The sequence below is a fragment of the Orcinus orca genome, chromosome 17, assembly GCF_937001465.1.
Source record: "Orcinus orca chromosome 17, mOrcOrc1.1, whole genome shotgun sequence".
NCBI classification, from domain to species: domain Eukaryota; kingdom Metazoa; phylum Chordata; class Mammalia; order Artiodactyla; family Delphinidae; genus Orcinus; species Orcinus orca.
In genome coordinates, this window is record NC_064575.1 from 37,105,690 (window position 1) to 37,123,777 (window position 18,088).

At 40.5% G+C, this 18,088-nt stretch overlaps 2 protein-coding genes across 2 annotated transcripts in view; one reads left to right on the top strand and one right to left on the bottom strand.

The window, feature by feature from the left end:
• Window positions 1-18,088, top strand: part of LOC125961829 (AT-rich interactive domain-containing protein 1A-like) — a 124,950-nt gene that overhangs the window by 62,495 nt on the left and 44,367 nt on the right. The gene's annotated exons all lie outside the window — the stretch shown is intronic.
• LOC125961796 (UDP-N-acetylglucosamine--peptide N-acetylglucosaminyltransferase 110 kDa subunit-like) lies at window positions 1,081-14,717 on the bottom strand. The gene is made up of 2 exons (XM_049700816.1): window positions 9,664-14,717; window positions 1,081-5,758 (listed from the first exon to the last, which is right to left on the bottom strand). The coding sequence occupies exon 1, from the start codon at window positions 14,708-14,710 to the stop codon at window positions 11,570-11,572; it is 3,141 nt and encodes a 1,046-aa protein (XP_049556773.1). The 5' UTR covers window positions 14,711-14,717; the 3' UTR covers window positions 1,081-5,758; window positions 9,664-11,569.

An 18,088-nucleotide genomic window follows, 5' to 3' on the forward strand; every position in this document is an offset into this window, starting at 1 on the left:
TTAGTGCAAGGACAAGTGCTTGCCTCTTGGTGAGTAATGTAGGCAATGCCTCCAAGAGACAAATAGCCCTTAGGGAGGGGGAAAAAGTCTTTCAAAAAGGTTGATGCCCAGAGGAGGCATTTTCAGTCATCTCAGCTTAGAGGTCAAATATCCAAAATTAAAAAGGTTAAAAAAAAGAAAAAGAAGAAAGCAAGGAAGAAAAGAAGGAAACAATTTTCTTATCTCATAGTAATAAGGCAGTTTTCCTTAAAAAAAGAAAAAGACTTAAGCCATAAATTCTCTTTCCTAATCAAAATGTGCTTTTCCGTCTTTAGACTATTCCTCTTATATCCTGTATTATTCATGACGTTTAATTCTTGAAATAGCACATGGCTGAAAACAGAAGCTAACCTCTTGTCCACTATGAATTAAATCTTCTTTTCCTAGGACCTGTCTACAATGTACAATTTGGGGTTTGCCAACATAATTATTTTCTCTGAAATAAGTTACAGCATTTTGCCTTTTCAATATCTAGTTATACAATATATTCTTAACACAGCACAGTTAATATAGTCAATATAGTAAATACAACTATAACACACGTGATATGATGCCACTTTGGTGATTTTCTTCATCCATGTAATTCTGAAATTTGACAGTATAGTTTTCATATTCTAATGAGCTGAGTATTACCTTTGCAAGGATAGAAAAATAAAATAAATTCATAATATTCTTGTGTGGTTTGCCCCTGGGGTGGATTACCATAATGGGGGGATATTTGAGCCTTTCCCCAAGTCATTAAAAAACCTCCAGCGAGCAGCCAGCCCCTTGTCCTCTCCAGGGAGTGGGGGAAAGGATCTTTAATCATAATAATCCTGGGGGGAGAAATCTCAGAAATAAGACATCTGCTTCTGTGCCTTGTTGTTTTGCAGAATAGCAATGATTGCTTTAGCAGCTTCTATTGCCATGTGTGTACAATAAGCAAATGAACATAAAATTGAATGAACGCATAAAAGAAGGATAAACCCACCCAGCTTAACAAATCCACTCTCTCACCTGCTGTGCCCTGAAACATGAAAGAAAGAATCATGGGATCATAAGGATTAATAAAATAACAGTCTCTGTTAACAATATTGACAGAAGGTATAGGAAAATTTGTCTGATGTGGGACCAACAGCTTAACTGCTTAATCCTTTTTTTTTTTTAAGGGCAACTCATTCATTTATTGTTTAAAGATTGCAAGACAACTTCTGAATTTCTGTAGCACAATTTAAATGTTTTACTTTTTTGATAAATCAGAGTATAATAGAAAAAACAATTAGTTTCCAGTAATATCTATATCTCTATTCAGAATTAAGTCTTCCACAGACATGTAACCTGGAAACAAAAGCCTGTTACAATAAGCAAAGCTTCAACAGAGCTGCTACTTTTCGGGCCAGGGAAAGGTTCATCCCTATAGGAGGAGGATGTGCTATGTAAAATGGCTGCAAGGTCGCAGTCTTGAGGGCGCTGGAAGTCTATTATCCTATCCCACATTAAGTAGTTTGGTGAACTTCAAACGTCCGTTCATCTGCAACCAAGCTGGCAAACTTTAACTGATATTTCAAGCAGGTAAAAAATAAATTAAAAGAAATCCTTACACTGATGTTCCTTGATTCACACTGTTAAATGGTTCATTAACATGTAATTCTGGCTAAGAATTACTTTTGAGACTCCTTGCTCAGATTTTGGTTAACAGTACAAATCTTTGAGAAATTCAAGTTCTTACTAATCAATAATTTGTCAGCTAGGCTACATTCAGGCATCAGCTGCAACTACAGAATAGGTGCACTGCCTCAGCGCTTTGGAAAGACATAATCTAGAACACTACTAGCAGACAAAATATCTGTTACTAGACAGCACAGGTGCAGTACAGCAAGACAAAAACATATATTCATGTGTGCCGCGGACCAGCCGGAGAAAGAGGATCTCACCGCCCAGGGTCAGAAGGGAAGGGGTAAGGAACTGAAGTGGCACCGACGAATGGGGTCAGAAGGACGAAGACAACTGATGGTTGCAAGGCAAATTTTATTGCGCTACAGTTGCAGATTATCTAGACTAGAAAAAGGAAGGTTGCCAGATGGTGGTTTACATTATCTACAGACTGTCTCGGCTCAAGGTTAACTTCCCTGGGAGGAAACCCATAAACCCAGAAGCATCAAAAATAACCTGCATGTGCAGGGGGGAGACAGCTTTGCTTGTCTCATTTTACATTCTTTCTGATCTCTGGGCCCTGGTGATTTATCTCCCATGGAATGGAACAAGGAGGGGAACAAGTAGGGACAGTCCCTTCGAGCAGCGGCGGCATGCCTAGCATGTCCTTACCTGCTCTCAAGGCTGACTGCTTCCCACAGGTCCCCCATTTTTATTTTTTAACTTTTGCTGCAAAATAATTCCATGAAGTTTAGTGCCGAGAGTAGTGTACTGTTGCATGAGGATACGAAAGAGACATGAGAAGATTATTATCAATAATAGGCAAATTATGGCCAGGGTAATAAATCCTGACAACCTTCCAGTAATCCAAGACTGAGGGTTTAACCACTTTAAATGATCCAGTAAAGTTTGAATTACATCTTCTGGCGAAACATCATCAAGATGTGTATTTTGTATATCCTGAATTTCAGCATTTAATTTCTTAAGATCAAGACTAATATTATTATCTGACCAAACACTCAGCAGATGCATTTTTACTTTTTCCCATTCCCAAATACAGTCACTGTACTTTTAAGGAGTAACACACATCCATGTATACGTTGCATGACAAGCTAAACACATCCTCAATTTTAATGCTGCCATCTGATCTCCAATCCCCAAAATTGCGTTTTTAAATTCATCTAACTTGTTATTAATCCGTAAATATATGTGACTTTGTAAAGATAAAGCAAGACTGCTATGTTGAGATAACTGATTAGCAAAGTGAGCATGATGAATACTCTTTGAAAGAGCAAGACCGGCAGTACCCACAGTAGCAGACACAGCAGCTGAGGCAAGTAAACTTACTATTAGCCACCCAAGAAAACGTCTCCTTCTCTGCAAGGCTTTAGAGAGTTCCATCCATGCCTGTACTCCAGTATCTTCTTACCAAGGTTCTCTCAGATGTACAGGCACCATAACATACATGGGTTGCTTTAGTATAAGCACAGATTGTGTTCCTGCAGAAGGGAACATACAACTGCTAAAAATACAATTAACACAGCTAATATTATATGCTCCTTTGGAAGAATTACCAATGTTAATAGAACCACACAAACGTGTATATGGAGGAGCAACACAAGTTATAACAGGTGTATTGGAATAAGTTAGAGCTAGTTTCCATATATCCCAGTTCTTTTGAAATGTGATAAACCTATCTATGATGGGAAAAGAAGAGATAAGAATTGACACCTTGGTATAATCTATAGTACACCATATTTGGTTATTATTCCAAGATGCATTGCAATGTTCAAAATTGGATCCAGGAAAGTTAACGGTCATAAAGGGAGGCAATTGATTTTTTGATTTTCTGTTAAGCATAGTAACCTTATGTTCAGCTATAAGTATCCCTTGTCCTCCAAGTAAACGCTTCATACAGAAATAATTTCCTGAATCTTCACCTGTAACCTTGGCTATAGTAATAGCGGAATCCCTAAGTGGTGAGGCGTATGAGATTTGACCTCTAATATTAATAGCTTGCCCATTTTATACCAAATGATGGTATCCTTAAGATCCTCTCGTCGGCTGGTAGCGTGGCATGTAAGAGTAGTGTTGGTTCCTGTAAAACGAAGGATGCCTGGAGAGCCTGACAAACTAATTGATTGATCCGTTCCCTCATAAACATCTGTATGCTCATAACTAATAGCCTTTACACATCCAGTTTCCAGATTCAATGGGCTAAGACAGACAGGATGGGTACTAAACCAGTTAGTATAATTTACAGACATATTGATTTGTTTTATATTCCCAATAAGAGGCCCATAAACAGTTATCATTGTAAAATACAGGAAACTCTGCTTCAGACCAAGATATGGGTTGTAATAGTGGAGGATCAGGTACATAGGCCCAGTAAGTTGCTGCATTAACAGAGGAAACACATGAAATGGTTGCCAACATAGCCAAAAATAAAGTTACAGGTGTAACAGGATTATTCTGTTGTTTCACTGACTCTTGAGCTCATGAAACCAGTTGTTTAATTTTTCCCCAAGTTGGAACATCACTCCTTTGGGTCGTCCTGGCAAGTGGTCTCCTCTTCTTCTTCTTTTTCTCAATCAACACTGTCAAATTTTCAGGAGAGGTGCAGAGCTTCTTCATCTTCTGAACTAGGTGAGCTGTGGCGAGCCATCTATTTGCTTGACTAAGCGCTCAGGAAGCCAGCGAGGTCCAGGCGCTGATCTGGGAAACATACACACGTGACCACGTCCCCAAATCAACACAGGATCAGGACCACGCCAAGTGCTGGTTAACGGATCTTTCCAGAGGACCTCCGGAGATTGAGAGGCCAATCTTGGCTCAGCCACCAACCTTCCCCCTGCAGAGCAGCCAAATTTGTCAACAGTGAGAACATTTAAAATAAACAGAGCATCATTTATAAGGTTATGTGGCGTTGTTCTATACAATTCCCCCCTTTTTATTTTTTCAATAGTTAGCTTTAAAGATCTATTTGCACGTTCTATAATACCTTGTCCTTGAGGGTTATATGGAATGCCTGTAATATGGGTAATTTTGTAATGAATTACAAAATGTTGCAAAAGCAGCGGGCCCATTATCGGTTTTAATAATTTTGGGAAGGTTCATGAAAGCAAAACAGTGTAATAAATGAGTGATAACATGTTTAGTAGCTTCTCCGGTCTGTGCTGTAGCACAGAGGAAACCAGAATAAGTATCGATAGTGACATGAACAAACTGTAATTTCCCAAAAGACGGGATATGAGTAACATCCATTTGCCATAAATGTCTAGGTAATAATCCACGAGGATTAACAACATAATGTGGAACAGGAAGGTGAGGTAAGCATTGTGGGCATTGCTTAACAATTTGTGGGGCGGCTTCACGAGTAAGGGAAAATTGTGTGTGTAATGTAGCCGCTGACTGACGGTGTAAAGCGTGCAACTGCTGTGCTGCTTGTGAAGCAGTTTGATCATAACTTACCATAATATGAGGGTGTCCAGGACATGGACCATGAGTATCAAGAGTATGGAGATAATGAATGCAGTATATTAGCCATTCTTGACAGCATGACGAACGGAAAGGAGGAGTACGGTAAATTGGGACATGTCCTGCTTTAGGGAAAAGAGATTGAGGAGGAGGAGTAACTTCAACTCTATTCTTGGGAGGAAAATGTACAGGATAAAGATCACGTTTAGATCGAGTTAAAACATCTGCAGTCGCATTAAGTTTAGTCAATGGACCAGGCAAGTTAGAATGAGCACGGATATACAGACCTGCAACAGGACCATCATGGGAACGAATAAGCTGTTGAAGCAAACGAAAAGAGGATGATAATTCAGGGTCATTAGTATGTCCTATGCTCGCAGTCTCCAGAAGAAATCACAAGCTAATAAGATATTTACTATCAGAAAACAAATTAAAAGATATAGAAGGCAAATGTTTAAAAGACATAATGACAGCATACAGTTCAACACGTTGAGCTGAAGTCAAGGAAGTTTCTTTAACGAGGTTTGTTCCGTCGTCAATGATTACAGTGGCCACTCCTGAAGAAGAACCGTCCGTAAAAACCAAAGGTACATGAGGGACAGGCTGTTGCCTAATTATAGAAGGAAAGATATGAGTTAAGTTTGCTGAATTGGATCAATTTATCAGCAGGGCAATGGCATTCCAAGGTACCTGAAAATCCTGCAAGAGCAAGACCCCATTCATTACTATGTTGAAAAAGCCAATTTTGTTGACTAACTGAATCAGGGATAATAATTTGAGAAGGTTCTATACTTATAGGTTGTAAGCATCTAGTTCTACCTTGCATTATTAAATTACTAATAAGTTCATAATAAGGGTTAATAACTTTAGAGGGTGTAGATTTCATATGAATCTATTCAATAATTCCAACAGTTTGCCATAAGACGGCAGTAGGCACATGAGGAGTTGGACAAATTATTAAGAAAATAGGAAGGTGAGTATGAATTCTAGTTAATTGTGTAGAACTGATAGATCTATTGACTATTTGTAAAGCTTGAAATCCTTCTGGAGTCATAGAGCGTGAAGAAGAAGGATCTGAGTCACCTTTAAGAATATCAAACAAAGGCTGTAATTGAGCAGTAGTAAGTTTTAAGGCAGGCCTTAGCCAATTAATATCTCCAAGTAATTTTTGAAAAGCATTTAATGTTTTTAAATTATCAACTCGAATTTGCAGTTTTTGAGGCCTAATAGTAGTGTTATCAATATATTTTCCCAAATATAAAAATGGAGATTGTCTTTGAAGTTTTCTTGAGGCAATGACCAAGCCAAATGATTGTAAGGACTGTTGTAAAAATTGAAAAGCAGTCTCTAATAAAGAAATATTATCAGTGGCTAAAAGTATATCATCCATATAATGTATGCGATATAACGATGGAAACCTTTTTCTCACAGGAGTCAAGGCCTGAGCCACATATTTTTGGCATAATGTAGGACTATTTGCCATGCCCTGAGGCAATACTTTCCATTGAAATCTCCTCATGGGTTCCTTAAAAATTAAGGCAGGCAAGCTAAAAGCAAAATGTTTTCTATCTTCAGGAAACAAAGGAATAGTGAAAAAACAATCTTTTAAATCTATAACTAAAAGATGATAATTGTGTGGTATGGCTGTTGGAGAGGGTAGGCCTGGTTGAAGAGCTCCCATTATTAGCATAGTTTTATTAACAGCTCTTAGATCCTGTAATAACCTATATTTTCCAGATTTTTTCTTGATAATAAAAATAGGAGTATTCCAAGGACTACTGGAAATTTCTAAATGCCCTAATTGTTCCAGTACTAATTGTTCTGCAGCTTCTCATTTCTCCTTTGTGAGGGGCCATCGGTCCACCCATACAGGGTCATCAGTCAGCCAAGTAATTGGATCAGCAGTGAGTGGAGAATCCAAGGCCCCTAAGAAAAACCCAAACCTTGTCTATCATTTTTTATTTTCACATCAATAGGATAGACAGTTCCTTGTTGATTTGTTCCCAGCGCTTTTGTGGGAAGAAATCCTTGATCCAACATCATATTAGAGACTTGAGAGTTTGGACTATAAAGTAATACTCCCATTTCTTTTAATATATCTCGGCCCCAGAGGTTTAAAGGCAGCCCAGGCAAAACATAAGGCTGGAAATATCCTGAATGGCCCTCACTATCTTGCCATAAAAAAAACTGACTACTTTGCATAGGAGAAGAACTTTGTTCTATTCCGTGAAGTTCTGTAATAGTAGGACTAATGGGCCAACGTTTAGGCCAGTGTACCTGCGTCATAACAGAGACATCAGCTCCAGTGTCTAACAAACCTGAAAAAACCTTTCCATTAATGGTTCATTTCATTTCTGGACGTTCTTTCCCTATCTTCTGAATCCAGTAGGCAGCATCAGACCATCCAAAAGCCTTTGTTTCTCTCTTTTGATGTTGTAAAATTTGTCCATGAGGTACAAAGGGCAAAAGTAGCAATTGTGCAATTTTATCACCAGGAGAAACAGTTATTATATTTTTAATAGTTTGTGCCATGACTTTTATTTCTCCTTCGTAGTCAGAGTCTATGACTCCTGGCATAACAGTTAAACCTTTCATGGTGACACTACTTCTTCCCAATAATAGTCCCATCAAACCCTTGGGTAAAGGTCCACAGATGCCCGTAGAGAGGGCCTGAGGACCCATTTCAGGAGTTAATACATATCGGGCGGAGGTACTGAGCTCCAGTCCTGCGCTTCCTGGTGTTGCTCTGGAGAGCGAGGATATTGTATGTTTTTGTTTTTGGTTAATGTCTGATTGATAATTTGAGGAGGATACACAGACATTGCGCTTATTATTTGTTGGGGCCGGGGAAGGCCCTGGGAAGAGTTTCCCGACAGTGGTGGCCCATCCTTGTGGGCCACTGAGCAACAATCTTGTGCCCAATGTTTTCCCCTATTGCATTTAGGGCATAAACCAGGGATTTTCTGACCATCTGGAGGTTTTTGAGTAGGGAAGGAAGGACTAGGGTTAGAATTAAAAGATCTACATTCTCTAGCAAAAGGACCTGCCTTTCCGCATTTAAAACAAGTCTTTGTTTTCTTTTGATTGTTTTTAAACCCCACTTTAGTTAATGCTGCAGCCACAGCAGCACCCTGTATATAAGTAGGCCCAATGTCTGCACAAAGGTGAATATAATCCTCCAATGTTCCCCGTTTTCTCCAAGGTCGAATTGCAGCCTGACACTCATTATTAGCATTTTCAAAAGCAAGTTGCTTAACTACAATCGTACCAGTGAGTCCGTCCACAATGAGTCTCCCCACCGCCTGTGACAACCTATCTACAAAATCAGCATATGGTTCATCAGGTCCCTGTCTAAGTTTTGAAAGATCTTCAGTTTTGTGTGTAGAAGGTCATTTCCTCCAGGCTTGTAATGCCAAATGATTTATTTGAGGATAAGCAACAAAGGGATAAGTTAATTGATCTTGTAAAGAAAGATATTGTCCTTCCCCAATCAGCATATGATAATCAACTGGAATATTATGGGCAGCATTCTTTTCTGCTTGTTCAGCAGCCCGTTCATAAAAATCAAACTTCCATATTAAATAATCTCCACCATTTAAACAAGCTCGTGCAATAGACTTCCAATCAGCGGGGGGAAGAGCTTCTCCTGTCAACCATAGCAGTAGTAAAAGGAGCAGTGGGCCCATATTGAGCACAGGCAGATTTTCAATCTTTCAAAACTTTCAAAGGGAGAGCCTGATGCTCCCTAGTAGCTTGTTGAGGATTATTAGGATCAGGTCTTTCTATGACGGGACAACAGAAAATAGGATCTTCTCCTCGTTTTATTGCTCCTTGTACAGCGCGCTGCAAGGGACTGAGCATTTTTACAGATGTGGATTTTTGAGGAAGACAGTCCTTATTAACCTGCAGCTTTTTCACTGACTTATCTATCACAGCCATTAGAAAATCATCCTCAGGATATTTCTCTCTTTTATGTTTACAAGCCTCATCTGTTAAGTCAAAATGTTCCTCTTCATCTAAAATATTTAAATTAATTAGCTCTTTCGGTTTAGGAAGTGGCGACACAGTAGTTGATAATACAGTCTCTCCTTCTGTCAGAGGCTTATGTTTTTCTGACTTTACATTCAAATCAACACTATCATGAGAAGAATCTAAACATATTTTTATCAGATTCCACAAACTATATGTAACAACAGGAGTATGAGTAGGCCCTCGAGACTCGTAATAATTTTTTAAATCTTCTCCAACTTTCTGCCAGATTTCTATGTCAACAGAGCCGCCATCAGGAAACCAGGGAGATACACCATGGATATGCTGTAAAAATTCAGTCAACAATAAAGTTCAGAAACTTTATTACCCCGAGCTCTAAGCATCAAAAGTAAAACCTGAGCAAATAATTCATACATCTTTGAGCCCTTTTGCCCCATCTTATTTTACTTCTGACTATTGCCTTATGCCTCTATTCGTTTCACTTTTACTGGTGGCCACACATATTTTGCATAAGGGTTCTCTTACCTGCACTTTCTTTTTCTTTTAATTGCCTTCACGCTTCAGGTCCCTGTTCGAGTGCCACTTGCCGCGGACCAGCCGGAGAAAGAGGATCTCACCGCCCAGGGTCAGAAGGGAAGGGGTAAGGAACTGAAGTAGCACCGACGGATGGGGTCAGAAGGACCAAGACAACTGATGGTTGCAAGGCAAATTTTATTATGCTACAGTTGCAGATTATATAGACTAGAAATCGGAAGGTTGCCAGATGGTGGTTTACATTATCTACAGACTGTCTCGGCTCAAGGTTAACTTCCCTGGGAGGAAACCCATAAACCCAGAAGCATCAAAAATAACCTGCATGTGCAGGGGGGAGACAGCTTTGCTTGTCTCATTTTACATTCTTTCTGATCTCTGGGCTCTGGTGATTTATCTCCCATGGAATGGAACAAGGAGGGGAACAAGTAGGGACAGTCCCTTCGAGCAGCGGCCGCATGCCTGGCATGTCCTTACCTGCCCTCAAGGCTGACTGCTTCCCACACGTATGTTGCCTTGTTTAAGCCTCAAGCCCTCGATCCTTTGTTGAAATACAATAATTTCATTCCTATGGTTTTCAATACCAAAAACTCAACCTCCAGGAGGGCTAAAGTCTAATTTGTACTCCAAACCAAGTAGCAGTGCAGTTCGCTACTACTGAGACTGAATCCATAAAGACTTCAAGACCACGTCCAGAAGACAAGTTATTATATATAATACCCTAGAAGGTCTGAAACATAATTATCATATACATAGCTGGTCCTTCAGAGCTTTTTACCTATAACATGTTTTTTGATGAAAGTTATTTAATGTACTGGAGATAACTGTGACTTACTGATCAAATATTTGAATACTTATACTTACCTGGGATTTCATTTCTGCTGAAAGAAAAGGGTAGAACAGGACTCACTAAAAAAAACAAACAAACATTAGAAATGAAAGTAAAAATCTTAACACACACTATGACTTTTGGAAGCAGCATAGAGGGGCAGCCAACGGTAAAACACTGGTGAAATAGGTCAAAACTCTAGGCCAAAAATCCATTATTATTATCATCAGTGACAGTACCACAACTGTGCCCTTCAGAATTAATAATCACTCCTAAGAATCTTCATTTGGCACCAGATGATGCGGTTAAGAGAAACACTCTGGGAGGTTTTGAATCAGACTTGGTTTTTTGTTAGCCAAGTTACAGGAGAATTTTTAAAGTAGGGGGAAGGGAAGAAGGAAACGGACCAGGAAAAGAATTTAAGCCATCATCTATAAACCAACAAAGCACTGATAGTTCCGAACATTATGTCAGACACTAAAATGACTGATATAGGCTCAAGTGGTTTACAAAACCTATAAAAAGACTATACCAGCAAAGTCCCCATTTATCTGTCGAGTTCAGAAACTAAAACAAGGAATATTTTAGCTTAAAAGCTTATCTCAAGAGAATCGTACACACTTCACATGAATAAAAATACCTGAAACCAAACATTTTTAAAAGCTCCAATACCCAAAATATAAAGAAAAATATTAATTCAGAAGACTCAATCAATCCACGATAATCACAAAACGGCTGGGCAATCTCTATCTCCCTTCCACACTAACCATCCATCCCATGGAAGACCAAGGGAGATCAGACCTTCCAGACTTACCTTCCAGACCTTCCAGACACCTGGCTGCTGCAAAATTCTATGGAGACTCCTTGTGGAACAGCAGTTTCCCATCTCTTGTGTCTCTCCCTATCGTGATCATGATCATGCAGGAAGCAAGTCTGGCTGTGCTATTTCTTATCATTGTCTGTCACCCATCTGCAGCATGGTATTGTACAGATAAGGAAAAAGTAGTTCCCTTTCCCCCAGAAGGTTGAGGCTCAGGTACAGGGTAATTCTCCTGTGCACACAGTCATTATTTAGGCCGACTCAGTGACTTCAACAGGCTTAATCATGTGATCAGGTTTGTTGCCAGCTGCGTAATGCTCCCACATCTGTAGATAGAGCCGCTCTAGGTCCATTGTGTATTGTTTGGTGTTGAACAGAGGGCTAGATGTTCTCTGCTTCCAGACTTTGCCACGAATTTTCTTCAGGTATTCTAGATCAGTTCCCAGTTTCACAGCTATGTCTTCATATTCTTGTCTATTTTGAGCAATAAGCTCAAGACAGCCTAAACAAGTGAGCTGGGAAGCTGCAACTCGGGAAGCAAGAGTCTCTCCTGGCATAGTCACCACGGGTGTCCCTGACCAAAGGACATCCATCCCTGTGGTGTGTCCATTACAGAGTGGAGTGTCCAAGCAGACATCAGCCAGCTGGCCTCTCCGAACATGTTCCTCTTTAGGAGCAACAGGTGAAAAAATGATACGCTTCTGGGGAAGGCCCATATTTTGTGCATACTGTTGAATATTAGGTTCTCCTACTGCTGGAAAACGCAACAGCCACAGCACACTATTGGGAACACGCTTCAGAATATTTGCCCACATCTGCAAAGTAGATGGGTCAATTTTATATAACTGATTGAAGTTACAGTACACAATGGCATCTTCCGGTAACCCGTACTGAGAACGTGTGGTTACAATAATGGTACGGGGAACCTCCTCTCCAGTGGCAGCCTTAATGTTGATCTGGGTAGTTGCCAGTCCATTGCTAAGACTGAATCCATTAATTGTTATCTGAATTTGTCCTCTGTTAATCATTTCAATAACTGCCTCTGCAATAGTATTCATAGGAATGACAGGCATATTAAGAGCCGTATTACTGCTGTCTGCGTTGTCTCCTCCATCAGGACATTTCATCTTGACAATCTGCACATCTGGGAGACTATCAAGAAATGCTTTGAGGTCGATGCCATTCAGCACAACCCGATTGTCATAAATGTGCCCGTTGGACTTAAAATCGATGACTGCCTTCTTCTTCAGGTGAGGGAACATATTAGCATGATCACCAATAAAGAAAGTATGGGGCATATAAGCCAGTTTCTCAGAATACTGCTCAGCAACTTCAGCAGGTGAAGTTTCCTGATCAGTGATGATATAATCCATGAAAAGCACGCCACTGGTCCCAGGGTAGCCCAGCCACATTGCCTGAATAGGAGCTGGCCTGAGAGCAAAGAGTTCATTTCGAGCACCCCTGGTATAACCATTCATATTTACAAGGATGTGTATACCGTCTTGATGGATGCGATCAGCTGCTTTCCCATTGCATGGAATCTGAGAAAGATCAATGAAATGATGGGCTTCTGCCATCACCTTCGCTCGGAAGTTTGTGCCATCATCTGGGCTCAGGGCATAACAGAATACCTCAAATTTATCAGGATTGTGCATGCCTGGAATAGACTGCATAAGATGAGAAGTAGGATGATTCCCGAAGTCAGAACTCACGTATCCTACACGCAGTCGACCATCACTGAGCTTCAAGTCTTTTGGATGTTCGTACGGTGGTTTATGAAGGACACTGATCTCATCCAAGCAGAGGTTCCCATGGCTCTCAGCAATAGCCTTCCTGAAGCCATGAGAAAGAGGATAGAGCATACTATGATGAGGCTGCACAGAAGGCAAGCTATTCTTCTCCAGCTGGTCAGCCACAATGCTGACCAACTTCTTCATTCGCTCATCATAGTCTGTCCAATCACAGACAATCTGCAGGCAATGAGCCAAATCACAATAAGCGTCAGGAAAATCAGGTTCAAGCTTCAGAGCAGTGCGATAAGAAGCAATTGCTTCTGGAATATTCCCTGAATACTTGTGAATGGAAGCCAGATTGCTGTGGGCATCCGCAAGTGCAGGGTTAATCTGAATGGCACGAGTATAACACTGCAAGGCTCCCTGAACATCCTGCATCTCCTTTAGAGTGTCTCCCATGTTACAGTAGGCATCAGCAAAGGTAGGACTGATTCGAACAGCCTCCTTATAATGCATCAGAGCTTCCTGCAGTTTTCCCTGCTGCTGCAATACACTTGCTAAATTTGAATGGGCAACAGCAAACTCTGGGAAGACTTCTAATGCTTTACAATACAAGCGAACTGCCTCTTCAAAGTTTCCCTGGTCTCCTTTGATATTGGCTAGGTTATTCAGAGAGTCTGCATGGGTGGGACACAGCCGCAGAGCTGTATTATAACACTCTTCTGCTTCGGCAACACTGCCCTTCTCTTCCAGGGCGTTGGCTAGGTTGCAGTAAGCATCAGGGAAATGTGGTTGCAATTCAATAGCTCGCCTGTAGGTGTCTACTGCCAGATCCATCAGGCCTTGCTCATAGTATACACAAGCCAGGTTGGCATGTACCACTGCATGATTTGGGCTCAAGCTTAGGGCACAAAGGTAAGCTGCCACAGCTCTGTCAAAAATCCGTGCCTCTTTCAAGACATTTCCTAAATTGATATAAGCATCCAGAAAATTGGGGTCAAGCGTGACAGCCTTTTCAAAGTGATGAATGGCAAGCCAAATCTCCCCTTGTGCATTGAAAACACAGCCAAGATTACTCCAAGCTACTGCAAAGTTCGGTTGCGTCTCCATTGCTTTCAAATAACATGCCTTGGCTCCTTCCAAGCGACCCAGGGCTTTGAGCAGGTTCCCCAGGTCACTGCGAACACAGTACAAATCAGGATTGCACTGAAGAGCAGAAACGTAAGCTTGTACTGCCCCTTCCATGTCGCCTGCTGCTACCAAAGCGGCTGCCAGGTTAATATAACCATCGATGAAATCTGGTTTGAGATGCAATGCATGCCGGTAATGCTCAATTGCCTCCTGCAACTGCCCTCTTTCCTTGTACACATTCCCCAAATTCGAATAGGCTTCTGCCAGAAGAGGGTTCTGTTTAATTGCCAGAGTACTAAAGTGGGCAGATCTGTCCAGCCTTCGACACTGGAAGTGTAGAGATGAAAGTAATAAAAGTACTCCAGTATTGTCTGGCTCTTGTCTCCACAGCTGCATGCAGTGTCTCTCAGCTGCCTCAAAATCTCCTGCCTGATACTCTCGATGTACCAACTCAGCTAACCCTTGGAAGGAAAGCATACGTTTCGTTGGTTCTGTGCTGTCGGCCACGTTGCCCACAGAAGACGCCATCTGGAGCTTCTGGAGAGAGTGAGAAAAGGGGGTAATTGAGTCCCGCTGCTGCCACTACTGGCAAGAATGTTTCTAGAGGTAGCAAATACGAGGGCAGCAGCCATACCACTGCTTTGGCAGGCTTAAGCGGCGGCAACAGTTACACGCACTGAAACTTAGGAACTCTGGTTGGCCATCTACCTCTCACGCTCTTGAAATCTTAATTCTTAACCCTGCCCTCTTCCACCATTTTTCTCCTAATCAGGGAATAAAAATTACCTATACACTTGCCTTAGAAGAAATCAAAAGTCAGTAGTCCAAACACTTTTTAAAATTTTGTTTTCTGTCCAGTTGGAAAGGAAATACATGATTGACTTTACTTCATCATTCATATAGTCAATGTGGAAAACATTAGGGCCGTGAATTTCAATACAGTAAGATCAGAAAATCTTAAATTGGCCTTCCCAAACCACTAATAAGTAACCAATGTTGTATATAATGCTAAAATCTTAGAGACTGAGTTTGATATTTTAAAAGTTCTGAAAGGATTAGCTAATTTCTCCTCATCATACTTCTCATGCCTCAAACCTGAGTATTACTTTTTTAAAATTAAATTTATCTTTATTTATTTATTTTTATTTTGGCTGCGTTGGGTCTTCAATGCTGCGTGCAGACTTTCTCTAGTTGTGGCGAGCAGGGGCTACTCTTTGTTGCGGTGCCTGGGCTTCTTATCACAGCAGCTTCTATTGTTGTTCCACAACTCTATGGGTTCCTTTTTAGGTCCTATGAAGAACCCTAGAAATTAGTTCATGGAATTATAAGTTTTTGCAAAATTGTCAAAAGTGAGATATTTTAACTTCCATCAGGTAAGACCAGCATCTCTTTCTTTGCCAATTTTCCTTCTATCATATTCCGCTATGTTGGATCATATTGGAATGGCCACAGGCTTTCTTGAAATCTGGCTAAGGAGATTTTCTTTATTCTGTGGTACGCGGGCCTCTCACTGTTGTGGCCTCTCCCGTTGTGGAGCACAGGCTCTGGACGCACAGGCTCAGCGGCCATGGCTCACGGGCCTAGCCGCTCCGCGGCATGTGGGATCTTCCCGGACCGGGACACGATCCTGTGTCCCCTGCATCGGCAGGTGGACTCTCAACCACTGCGCCACCAGGGAAGCCCTAAGGAGATGTTTTAAGTGAGGCTATTATGTGATTTTCAGACACCGCCATATGTAATTGACTATATACTATCGCATTACAGGAATAACTTCCAGTACTCATACTGACTACTCTACTGACTTAACCTAGCACAAGACACAGAAGCATAAGGACAAAAACCACCTTACAATATAGCCATGTCTTGCACTTCACAGCTCTCAAAGCATGTGCGTTTGAAGAAGAAAAAAAGAACTGAAAAGTACAAAACCAGAAGCTAATCTGTGGAAAATTATTTCAATCATCAGGCATGTGAAAGATAAGTCAAAGATTCAGTTCTCATCAATGCTTAGTCAAAACGGAAATTTTCTTCTGTCAAGAATATACTCCAGGGGCTTCCCTGATGGCGCAGTGGTTAAGAAGCCACCTGCCAATGCAGGGGACAAGGGTTCGAGTCCTGGTCCGGGAAGATCCCACATGTCACGGAGCAACTAAGCCGGTGTTCCACAACTACGGAACCTGCGCTCTAGAGCCTGTGAGCCACGACTGTCGAGCCTGCGAGCCACAACTACTGAAGCCTCCGTGCCTAGCGCCCGTGCTCTGCAACAAGAGAAGCCACCGCAATGAGAAGCCTGTGCACCGCAACGAAGAGTAGCCCCCAGTCCCTGCAAGTAGAGAAAGCCTGCGCACAGCAACGAAGACCCAACACAGCCAAAAATAAATAAATAAATAAATAAATGAATGAATGAATGAATGAATGAATATACTCCATCAACAATGTGTGCAATGGAATGGTATGAATGAGTATTTTATCAGAATCCCTGTAATGCACAAACCTATAGCAGTACTGAAATCAGTAATGCATTTATAATAGTAAATACTTATGAGGAAGTAATCCATAGAGGTTTTCTCAAAGTTAACAATGAAAATTAATGTGACATTATCAATAATAAATTGTGAAGCTGAAATAAACTTTTCTAAACTATCAATAACTAGAAGCAAATTCTAATCAACCATGCTACAAGAAATCTATGTCTAAAAACTACAAAGTTTATTTCTTAAAATTTTATTTCGAAAATACATAAACTGTCGTATGAGGAGGCAGTTAAAGAATATATAGCTAAAAGAGTGGGGGAAAAGTTTTATAGAGACACATCTGGCAGTAGTTCATTTTTAAATGTCATTTTTCTAGGTTTTGTGACACCTATAGTATTGATATTTGAAAGCATTTAAAATATTGTAATTTGAAGATTTGCTACTTCCAGGTAGAATAAAATATTTTGAAGCAAAACAACGTTTGCACTGAGAAAAACAAAAAAAGCCAAATAAAATAGCCAGCATCCAATCAAAAAGTTCTAGACAAACCAAGAGATAGAATCATATGGCTAAAATTCTAAGAAAAGAACAGATAATACAAAAATATTTATATAAGATATTGTGTGTCTTTATCAGGAAAAGTCTTTATCAAGAAAAGACTTTAAAATCATCAGAATTAATATTATATTTTATTTATTTGTATATTATATTTATATATAGATATTTATATATTTATATAAAGAACTTAAAGATAAAGCCCTAGTTAAGGCAGTGACAATAGCAGTAGCAGTGGGAGTGAAAAGAAATGGTTATATTCAAGCATATTTTGTCAGGAAAAGTCCAAGATCAAATGTCTGACTGCACACATGGGATGGATAGACGGAGTGGGAAAAATCAAAGTTAACTATAGAGGTTCTAGTGAAGATGGGGTTGCCGTCACCCAACCCAAGGGGCTGCGATCATCCCCAAGGTCTAGGAGACTCAAAGGGAAGGTCATGGTCAGAGGCAAAGTTAATTGGTGGGAAAATAAGACTCCCAGTCTCTCCATCTCCTTATACCAGTTTTTTTTGTAACATCTTTATCGGAGTATAATTGCTTTACAATGGTGTGTTAGTTTCTGCTTTATAACAAAGTAAATCAGTTATACATATGTCCCCATATCTCCTCCCTCTTGCATCTCCCTCCCTCCCACCCTCCCTATCCCACCCCTCTAGGTGGTCACAAAGCACCGAGCGCATCTCCCTGTGCTATGCGGAAGCTTCCCACTAGCTATCTATTCCTTATACCAGTTTTGTTTTTCTGCTCATATACGTAGCAGCATTTCATTCAAGGGGAAGTCATTGATCTGACTGGTCAAATTAAACAACATAGTTCAAGGCACATTTACAGTGGTTAGTTCCTCCACAATTTAGAAAGTCACATTCATAATTTC